Source organism: Perna viridis, chromosome 4 (assembly GCF_037379345.1).
Source record: "Perna viridis isolate PV_CMFRI_1.1 ecotype Kerala chromosome 4, ASM3737934v1, whole genome shotgun sequence".
Lineage (NCBI taxonomy): Eukaryota > Metazoa > Mollusca > Bivalvia > Mytilida > Mytilidae > Perna > Perna viridis.
In genome coordinates, this window is record NC_142448.1 from 20,917,576 (window position 1) to 20,928,328 (window position 10,753).

Sequence of the window (10,753 nt, forward strand, 5' to 3'; positions counted from 1 at the left end):
TGTAGTTACTCATTTATTTATCATAAAACCAAATATTTATAAGAAAGACATTTACATACATATGTTTAGGTATTTCCTTCAGATTGTTTTCTATAGGTAGCAATCATTTCATCAATTTGTTTCATTGTAAAATTTAAATGGTTATCATAGAAATGTCGGAATGCTTTAGCTTTATATTTTCCCTCATGCCAATAGTAAGAAAAACGTTTATCTAAAATTATATACTGCCCATCTTCGTTAAACATTCTAGGTTCTGGACATCCATAATGATCTAACGTTGCTACCTTTGTAAAACTATGTCCATTTTTTCTTGCCGTTTCATGTTTATGAATTTGCTCACAAATGAAACATTCAAAACCAGAGAAAAACGAGTAAAATCCCACTCTTCGTCGACCTGTTTTATCCCAGTCTCTGTCCTTCATTACATTAACAAGATATCCATTGGTTATACCTCCTGGTTCCTTGTATTGTAAGTATTCATTGTATGCAGTATCATTCTTATCCAAGTAGTGGACCAATGCTGCTAAGTCGGTAATGTTGAAATCGTTTATTACTATAGCCGACTTGGAACTCGGTAAGAAATCCTGTTGAGTACAAGGATTATCAACATGACCATCAACAGATAACTACAGCAGTATTCCGGTATTAAGGGCACACTTTCTTTTTTTCCAATTATATTTCTCGAAAGCTAGGAAAAATATATCGAGCGCTCAACAATATATATCGAGTGTTCAACTCAACTCTGTCTGTAATAAAATGACATGTCTCTAACTCATAACTTTTTACCGTCAATGGTTACAAATTGTATTAATTTGCATATTTTTTCATAATATGAAGGCATTCTATGTTGTTATTTGTTGTACCTTTATAATACAACGTCCTACTTATCATCCGCTATGTCTACTTCTGGGTAATTCAGGTAAAAATATAGCAATTTTTGGTGTTTTAGCATAAAAACAATTCATGTTAGGTATGGTTTTGGACTCATTTATACACTGGTAGGTCTTTATACTATTATTGTATTTTACAGTTTGCTAACGCTCGGTATGAAATAATCGAATAAAAAGACCCAGTCAATGTTTAAATGAGTACAGCATCATACCCCTCATGAATTATTTTTAAATATTCTTTTATTCTGGTTTTATGCGATGTGTAAATACAGTTGTTTCAAATGAGGATGCTAATTATTTCTGTAGTTGTTTAAGATATTGTAGCCTATGGAAACGAAGATATAAAAATTGTCACTAAAACAGCTATTATGTGTATGTTAAAATTAGTTTGATTTATATATGACATCTTGAATGAAACCTTTCTTTCAAATTAATTATATTTTACAGAAATCAGAGAAAGACTTGCCTTTCAAACTCGGAAGTAGAAGAAAAGACTAACGTTACGTCAAACCTACATACCCACACGACGTTTTGATTACTTTGTTCAGGATAAACCGTACCCTGTGGAATGTATCGACCCTGTTTTATAGAATTCATATGCAATCCAGTTTAAAATCGCGTATATGAAATCGATCGGGGTCTTTCAGATTTCTTTCGATATAAATCGCCTTTTATTGTTTCTACTTTTAACTTGATTTATAATCGCCTTTTCATAATAATCCTACAAGTTATGTGCTATTAATGATATAATGTCTATTTATTGTTGAGAAAGAAGTAAATGTTTACATTAGTCTGACCTTCACTTTTGGTGATCCGAAAATGATTGGCACAGAACCCAGTTGTAGTGGACGCCATATTTTTTCTGTAATGTAATCATTACAAACAGCATTCTCCATAGCCAGTGTAAATTTATATTTGGCTGCTAATTGATAAAATTCTTTCTCCAGCATTGGCTGCATACTTTTCTCAAATGTTAAACTGCAAACCAAAATAATTATTAAAGTGTAATTGAAAATAGTTATTTCAAACTGCATTTGCAAGATATATCGTGTGTTTTAGAATGAGGTCTTGCAACTAATTAACAGGTCGTACATCATATAATTGACGCCTGAACTTGGATAAATGAATTGATTATGCAGAATATTTTTGGCCTACATAACTTTTTCACTCTTCATCAAATCTACTGATGATGATTGGAATAAAACATTATACATCTGTGATAGGTCGCTTGCACTGATTGGTTGACTTTCTTCATGGTGTGCTATAATTTGTATAATAGTTATTACCTTTTTACTCTTGCCTATAAATTAGTAACAAAACAGGAAAAACATTAGACTTACTACAAGTCCCTCTTTATAATATATATGACAAAGAAATCATAAGTAATTAACCCCTCTTATAATACCATTACTAACTGCCTCTCCCGCAATAATTAATATATTTACTAACAGAGACATACATGAAATCAATAAAGTAAGTTATGCTCATTTCTTCTTAACTTTAATAGACAGAGACTTGTAGCAAGCATAATAAAAGATAAACAGAAGCTAGGTCTGTAGATTTGTTTCTTCACTCATAATATATTTATCAGAAAATACTCCACACTTACTGAAGGTCTCCGCACTTACTGAAGGTCTCCGCACTTACTGATTTGGAAGCTTTTTGTTGTTGTTGCACCTTCCATACGAATCAACTGGAATATACTTCTGTAGCAGTTCTACATATTTATCTCTATTAGAAGGAACACCACAGTCACTATGGATGTAAAAGATTGGTGCTAAGCCTTCCTTCTCCTTTAGACGGTTCTTCTCCTCTACTGGTACCAGAAATTGCTTACTTTGTAAGTCATCAAGGTTCTCCAGAAAGTTGGTAGTGACGGGATAATCAGACTCCCGTCGAAAAGTGGATGTATAGTTAAATAGAGATAGCATTTCTTCATGATTAAACAAATAATCAGCGTTCTTCATTGATTCCTCGTGTATAAGTCCCCATATCATGTTGGGATTCCGTTCTTTGGGTAAATCCAGAAAATTGATATGTGTTCCGTAGTGTAAAATAGCCTACAAAAAGATTTTAAAAATTCACGTAAATAGACTAGAAAATCTCTTGAATATACAACCATATTTTATCTTCATGATGTTGAATACATACATGGAGTGAAGAAGTGATTTTATTTTAGATGGTAGTAATTGATACGCAGCAAATACTTACAGCCACAGTTTGTTTAATCTCCATATCCCTCAACTTTCATGAAAGGACAAAAGTCACACGAGTAGCTAGAACAGGCTAGAGAACTAACATCTACTGGACATATAACCCAGAGCCGTGATTTCTTTTAAATTACCTTTGTATCAGGATGGGATATGTAGCTTCTGTTAGAGATCGCATGACACTGAACGCCTTGTTTGCAAGTTATTTCAACATCTTTTCCAGAACCATAGGAGTAAAAGTCCCACCATAGAATTTTTGGAAGTTTTAAAGTGGGTATTATCTTGGTAGGACTATCTACGAAATATGTCTGTCTGTATGTATGTTTATCGTCTGTTACTATTGTCGGTTGGTTTTCGTTTATTCTTCCACTTTCTTTGTCAGTTGTTAGGTCATCTTCGTCTATTGTAGACATTTGGTTATCACCTGTCTGATCAATTTCCCGACCAATCGTTGAACGAGGGGCCTCAGTTGAAATAATGTTTTCCGTAGTTGCTCCCTCGAGATCAGAGGATTTCTTCTCAGTTTCTAGCAATGATTGTGGAGATGATTTGTCGGAGCTAATGGATTCGAGTGGAATATTTCGTGATATTGTAGTTATATAGTTGTCTACTCCAGTGATTTTTTCATGATGAAGAGCTTGTTTTTCTCCAGTGACTATTTTTCTGTCACATTTGTCTTCATCGGTACAGACATCAGATAATGACCTATCTAACAAATAAATACTTTTTTGTATTAAAATTTTCTTATTTTATGGATAAAATTGTTATTTTTACAAAATTGTGTGAATAGCTGTAATAGTTTTCCTATAATGATTTCATGCAAACCAATAAATTTGAGTGGCTGATGAGAATACTCTTAAAGCAAATGTGTTATTATTTACTTTTTAAATTAAAATAAATTTGTGATAAGCCTCTTAACTGAAGTGTATAAATCAGATTTTACAGTATGATATTTTAATGTGTACATAAACGTATTATCCGGTCCAGTTCATACGAGGGGTGCTTTTATTAAAACTTCTATCCCTACAACTACTAAAACAACTTCATTTTGTAGTTTATGTATACTGTCTCAAAATAAATAGCTCTTAACCTAGGTATACAATATGCTTTAATGGCAATTACCTGCAAGATATATTTCATAACAACAGGAGCCAAGTACAAGAACGAGTAAACCAAACAGGGAACATATCAATTTCTTTCTACAGCGTCTACAAAAATACTAAATTCTATTGTGTTATACATGCTTGTCCATTATTGGACATGGCTTGTTTTGTACAAGTGGAGGTTCTTATCGTTCAACCGATGTGATTCTTACTTCTCCGCGCATGTCCCTGCAAGCGGCGGGTATCAATTCTGCCCTGTAATTAGATTCAAAGCCAATCTCGGACACAAGCCAATTTAAAATGTAAAATACATGTTTACCTACAGTTAACATACTCAGTATACACGATTTTAGTAAATTGTTTAATGCAAGAAAGAGAAATTCGATATGTAACCTGCATATATTTTGAATGGGTTGATAATCTAACTCTAGTCGCTTTTAATCTTGAATCTTATTATATTCTGAAAAGTTTGTAAGAAGAGATCGTTAGAAAGGAAAACGAAATATTTCAGAAAATGTCAACAAATTTGTCTTTACCTGAGCATTTTGTATATAAAAATCCTATATGTACGTTATAAATGATCGTATGGTGTGTATTGAGATTTTTAGATCAATAAGGATTACTTGTGGGCTACTGTAATTATTTATTATTAGAACTTAATATAAGAAACAGAAGGTATTGCTTTGTCTAATTTCATTCACTGATTCTGATCAAAACATTTATTTTCACTTTATTCATGTGTCCAGTATTGAAATATTCTATAAAATAAGTTCCTACTAGTTGCACATGCAGTTTCATTCATTCTTTATCATTAGCATTTTAAGAGAATTCAAGGGAACCGAGATTTGATCAGAAATCAAAAGAATATAATCCAAGGACAACGACCAGACAGAAAAGAAAACGGACCCACACAATAAAGAACATGAAATGACCAAAATTACACGAAAGCAAATGAGCATCTCAAAACAGCTTTCCAATACATCGAGCCGATATTTACCTTTGTTTATAGATGCATGCGTATATTTTTTTGATTTATTTTTGTTTTATTCCATTAATCAAATACCGCCTGGTGTATACAATGTAGAGATTTATTCCGGAAATCCGAAAAAAATATAAGTTGAACAAAAAGCCATAAGTGTTTTTTTTTTCATTTCTTGAAGGTTATTATTATTGAGCTGTCAGATACATTTTTGTTTACACGGCAGAATTCGATTTTAGCCACAATTATCATGTCAGTATCTGATACTGTGTATTGACTATCTGCTCAGCTGAAATTCATGTAAGAAGTGTTGGCATTGTATCATGTTGAAAAAAAAAACTATGTCCTAAGGTCTTCTGGTGTAAATCAACAGTATTTCTGGTTTGGAGCAGTAATATAGATAATGATAATTCTACATGCATAATAACGCAGATGTTACCTCTGATAATGATTGATGTTTTATAGTAGGGAAGGGAGATGATAAAATCAAACATTATGTAGGCCTTTGTTTATCTTTATGACTACTCAATAGAAATTTTGACAAATAAATAGAGACACGTGTGTACCTTTTATCATCGGTATATAGTTGCAAACGAGTTACGGCAACCACAAAGATACATGTACGATCAATGACTGAAGCCTTCCAAGTAGCTAATCGTCAAATATACTCTATAACTGATTTTGGCTTACTTTCAATATCCTAAATGGCATAAATGCGATATGCTCTAAAATCGAGTGACTTCCACTAAAATCTTGGTTCCCTTGATATGATTGCGCACTCTTTAATAACCGTGATCACCCGAATGTTTTCAATTACCCGGAACCAGATTAATAAAAACTGGCAATGGCTATATATAGATATCGGAGTCCTGATAATATATATATACGTGGAGTATAAATATATAATTATCAAATCATATGCGAATATAACGTACTGAAATTACGAATGCAAGAAGAAGTCGCTAATAATATTAGCTACTTAAAAACACATGTGTAGATTGTACATGTACATGGCCGTACATAACTTAAAGCCTAAATAAATAACTCATAACAATAAAGTTGAAAATGATAGCACTTTCCCTATATCCGTTACATCCTTCATTTCGTGTATTATAAAGCTGGAAGATCGTTGCTTCTTGGGGATAATTCTACTGTCTTTGTGGATATAAACCACTAAAATCCAAAAAAATCTTTTGTAACACAGTGTTAGCCAATCATTTGCATGATATAAGTGACGCTGAAAATCAGATGACTGTCCCTATACTTGGTTTAATTTTCGTTTTCGTGCTAACATATATACTCAATTGTGATAGACCCGGTTTGCACTCACATGTGTAATACATGACGGACTGTGGTGTTTCCTATCATCCTTGGCTATTGTTTTAGGTCGCCCATGGACGATGTAAAGCATAAAAGCGTTTACCCAGACCCCGGACATATCCAAACCCGTGAATGTGGGTCATTGTGTATTCGAGGAAATTAGTTGTCATGTGACTACGTTCATTCTTTAAATTCATTAAAATTAATGCATTATCACGTGATTTAATGTCGCTCAGTGACCTAGTTATTCTCTATGTAATATGCACGTTGTATACAGCGTCGTATACCCTACAGCAGCATTTGCTGAATTTTTGACCTAGCAAAATACTTTTTTGGGATATATATCAACACTTTCCAGTGCATGTAAGACAGATATTTGTGCATGCCAGTCAATTGATGAGAAATTTCCATGGCCGAAAAAAATAATGTTATGTTTTCGAGCACTATTCTAAAATTGTGTAGGATCAGTAGGTAGGGAATTTTTATTTTCATTTGATATTTTTTTGAAAGGAAATAAGTCATAAAGGTACAAGGAAAAAAGACTAAACTTTAATAGACTTAGTCCACCGCCTAATCCCATTTGTGATTCGGCACATGAGTAATTTTTTTTGTTTTGACGGAGGTGGTAAAAACAAAAAAAAAAAACAAAAAACATATCTCAAGCGCCGAATTCCGAAAAGGGATTATCCTTGATCAAGAGCACACTCATGGCATGTATGTGTTCAATTTTCTTCTTTTTTTCTGAAAGACAATCAGTAGAATTTTTACGTTAATTTTTGTTCTTCAAAATTTCAAATAAAAAGTAGGGGTCTGAAGGAGGGTCAGTAGGGTGACCGAAAACATTTTTTAGGCCTAAACGGATAGTCTATTTATTACCCTAGTAGTGCTAGAGATTGTCTGGCAAGCTTTTTTTCTGACTTGGCTTGGGGTATGAAAGAACGGAATTCCAACCTCTTACATCAATTGTTTATATATATACAAATAGAGATTCTAAAGAAAAGTTAATGACAGTGTTATGAAGTGCTGAATGTACGTTATGTTGGTTATGAAACCAAATGATACTGGCAGTGCCTCTTGATATATTTTATACAGCTGCAAAACAAGTATACAGTTTTTGTCCAAGGAAACTTTTTTCAGGCTACAAATGTATGTGACTATTTAAAATAAAATAAAATAGTTTGATACCAGATTTAGTTGAAATATTGATTTTCGAAGTATTAATTGTGAGTCAGTACCGATGGATTTAGCCGTAAAGTCCTTTATGTACCGGTGCTGTATTTTTGTTTCATAAGAATTTCAAATGTTTTTCGTTGAATACATGACTGTAAATGGTACGAGTTCGAGTCCCGCCTGCACAAAGTCCAGCGCCCTAGACCACTCGACCAACTATGCTATATATATGTGTGTGTGTGTGAGTGTGTGTGTGTGCGTGTTTGTTTATAATAATAGTACTAGTGTCACCGAAAAGTGGTGCTGACAGCGACGTTATCGTCGGCGGCGTCCGTGTCGGCGTCATCCATATTCACTTAATTTTCGACTTTATGATTATGGTTGATCAATTTTGATGTGATTTTACTAACTACTAATTAATTATAGCTCCTATTTAATTTTTTAGTTTATGGCCGCCTACCATTGTAAAACTAGGGCCATCCATGTAACTGACAGATACCATTCTGTTCGTTTCTGTTAATATAAAAAAAATACGAACCCAGAATTTTACCAAGCTAACCTACATAAGGTGAAATGCCCAATCTTTATTAACATGACATAGCAAGCTCTACACATCCATGCAAGTGCAGCTTCAAGGAAGAATATGTCTTATGGTTGTGACAAATCATTGTGGAATTTGTTCCCCATTTATTGATATCAGTAGATATTTAGTAACACAAAGTCATGTTTATATATATTTATAAACATGTGCATAATTCAAATATTGATTGCAGTAAATGGAGGAGGTTTCTGGACGATGCAAATATGTTCACCCTACCAATGCACCTGGACCATGCTCCCATTTTAAGTGGAGTCCGAGTTTTTCATTTACTTTTGTTACTTTGTATGTATTATTTTTGTTATTTTATGTTCATTGTTGTGTTTGTCTGTTTTCCATGTCTGGTCTTTGTCCCTTGATTACATTCCTTTGATTTCCGCTAGAATGTTGGTTCCATTGGTTACTCTTTTAAGACAAAACGTATGTATGTTCAAATTTGCTCTTTGGGCAATACCAGTCTGCGTCCATACTTGCCCCTCGAGCAATACCAGTCTGTGTCCACACTTGTAAAGGTTTAAATAAACATTTTCCAATCTAAATTTTATTATTATTTTTTTTATAAAATGATAATTAAATAAGTGAAATCAATTTGAGAAAATATTTTAAAGTCTTGTGAATCGTGTTGACCATAACAAGACTATTTCAGATGAATAATATTGCAGAGATGCAAAATGCAGACAATACAAGTTTCATCTTTCGTTAAAAGGTTGATATAAAGATCAATAATAAAGGTTCCCCTTCAGATGGAAATTGGTTAACTTACTTCCACGCCCGAAATTACAGAAAGTAAACTTTACTGTCGAGTTTAGAAATATTAAAAATAAAGTTACTTGGATGAAGGAATATAACTTACTCTTATTAAATGTGTAAATAAAAATGGGAGAAGTAACATGGCATGAATTATCTTGTAGACTTTAATTGCTACTTGACGGTTGAAAGTCCCGTGTATAATATTCTCATTTCGAAAGGGAAATATTCCCATTCAGCTATGCTTGCAACCTTTAACTATATGGTGAATGAATTTAACAGATTAAACTATGAATAAGTCTTAATTTGAAATATCTCTACATGCTCAATAGTAAAACTAACACGTTTATATGCTTGCTAATGCTCACGAACTGAGAATCCAAATTATAATACTTTCATTGGACTGATAAAAATATCGCATATCACTAAGTGTAAAGAAATTATGTAAAAGAAAGTAGCGGAATTGTATAATAAAAGGCCGATCATAACATTTGGATATGATACAATTCATTTGGCCTAACGCGTATGTGTGTGTGTGTTTTTTTTTAAGCAAACCATTCTAATATACACGGTATTCAAAGACAAAATTGTAGTGAGTTGATTAAACCTTTGAAGCAATAGTTTAGAACTCAAGAGGAAACAAGATCCAAGATATTGTAAATTGAAAATAAAATGGAATTCGACCTCTGCAGTTATGTATTTACAGCAAATTAAGTACTGTGTAAGGCAACCTTACCTTTAGCTATTATCCATCGATGATACATTTCTGTTGATTATACACCCCCACACCTAACCGGCCGCGGCGAAGAACTTAATTAAATACAACGCCTCAAACCGGTTAAACCTGGGGGGTTCCCAGGGGATTCATCCCTCACCACTAAGCACAGAAAACTGTGTCTGCGTGGTCGCTATGAAAGACTTCCCCCCTAGGAACCGAAAAAAAGAAAAGTTGGTTGGTTGGTTTGTTGTCCTGGGAAACTTAAAAGTCGCCCGAGTACGAAGTAAGCTACCTGTAAGAGAAAGTAAAGAACTGTGTACATCACGTTAATATAGAGGTTTCGTAAATGATTGTAGAACCGAAAAAAATATCGCTAGTGATCAAATGCATACACATTTGCAATGTGAATTGCTGGACCTAGGCCTTGACAAAAGATAGAGTCGATTATAGACCCAAATAGATAACTACTGAAATAAACATTCGTATCATTCAATTTGAATCATCAAAACAGTAATTTAAAAAATACTTACTCAGTAATTCTCTTTCTCTTGTAACGTCTCATGATTTTCGAAGTAAGCGATGAAACACCCTAGACCACGGTCGAAGCCACAGTCTGATATCAGGTGAATGAAGTTTTAGTATTCATTTCCTCTATTTATACATAAATTCCTTGCTGAGGTTCGCATTTTTTTCTGTTGATGTTAAAAAAACATAATGTTTATAAAAGGAATCAGTCGTTGTGTACTTGAGTCATATCTAAATATAAATCGAACCTATCATATGTTAATAAAGCAACTGTAATATCCTTAAATAGATTTAAATTGTGAAGAACTGTTTACGATTATTGCAACTGTGTTGTTATTTTGATAAACTAGTGCACAAAACGAAATAAGAAACCTCCAGCAAGAATGATTTTGGCAGTATTTGACATTTTAATTTAAATATATCACAAACACTTCCGTCTGTATTGAACAGCCAAAATTGCGATACTACTTATCATTAATCAAGTTTACATTTG

The 10,753-nt window shown here is 33.2% G+C and overlaps 1 protein-coding gene across 3 annotated transcripts; it reads right to left on the reverse strand.

The window, feature by feature from the left end:
• LOC148619278 (GDP-fucose protein O-fucosyltransferase 3-like) lies at positions 1-10,387 on the reverse strand. Of its 3 annotated transcripts, XM_088578987.1 has the most exons (9): positions 10,266-10,387; positions 9,754-10,027; positions 8,133-8,185; positions 4,740-6,355; positions 4,223-4,308; positions 3,235-3,809; positions 2,538-2,950; positions 1,688-1,868; positions 1-584 (listed from the first exon to the last, which is right to left on the reverse strand). In XM_088578987.1, exons 4-9 carry the CDS (start codon positions 4,745-4,747, stop codon positions 66-68), a joined length of 1,782 nt encoding a protein of 593 aa, XP_088435113.1. In that variant the 5' UTR covers positions 4,748-6,355; positions 8,133-8,185; positions 9,754-10,027; positions 10,266-10,387; the 3' UTR covers positions 1-65. The 3 variants fall into 3 exon arrangements, with proteins under 3 accessions (XP_088435113.1, XP_088435114.1, XP_088435115.1); XM_088578988.1 differs by lacking the exon at positions 8,133-8,185; XM_088578989.1 differs by lacking the exons at positions 4,223-4,308; positions 4,740-6,355; positions 8,133-8,185.
• Positions 10,388-10,753: the final 366 nt, after the last annotated feature.

Bases quoted from the DNA above. Each gene is read 5' to 3' on its own strand.
- LOC148619278 (XM_088578988.1), bottom strand. The intron at 3,810-4,222 runs GTAATTGCCATT...TTTATTTGTTAG, and splicing joins TTATGAAATATATCTTGCAG to ATAGGTCATTATCTGATGTC. The intron at 585-1,687 runs GTCAGACTAATG...TGTACTCAACAG, and splicing joins TCGGATCACCAAAAGTGAAG to GATTTCTTACCGAGTTCCAA.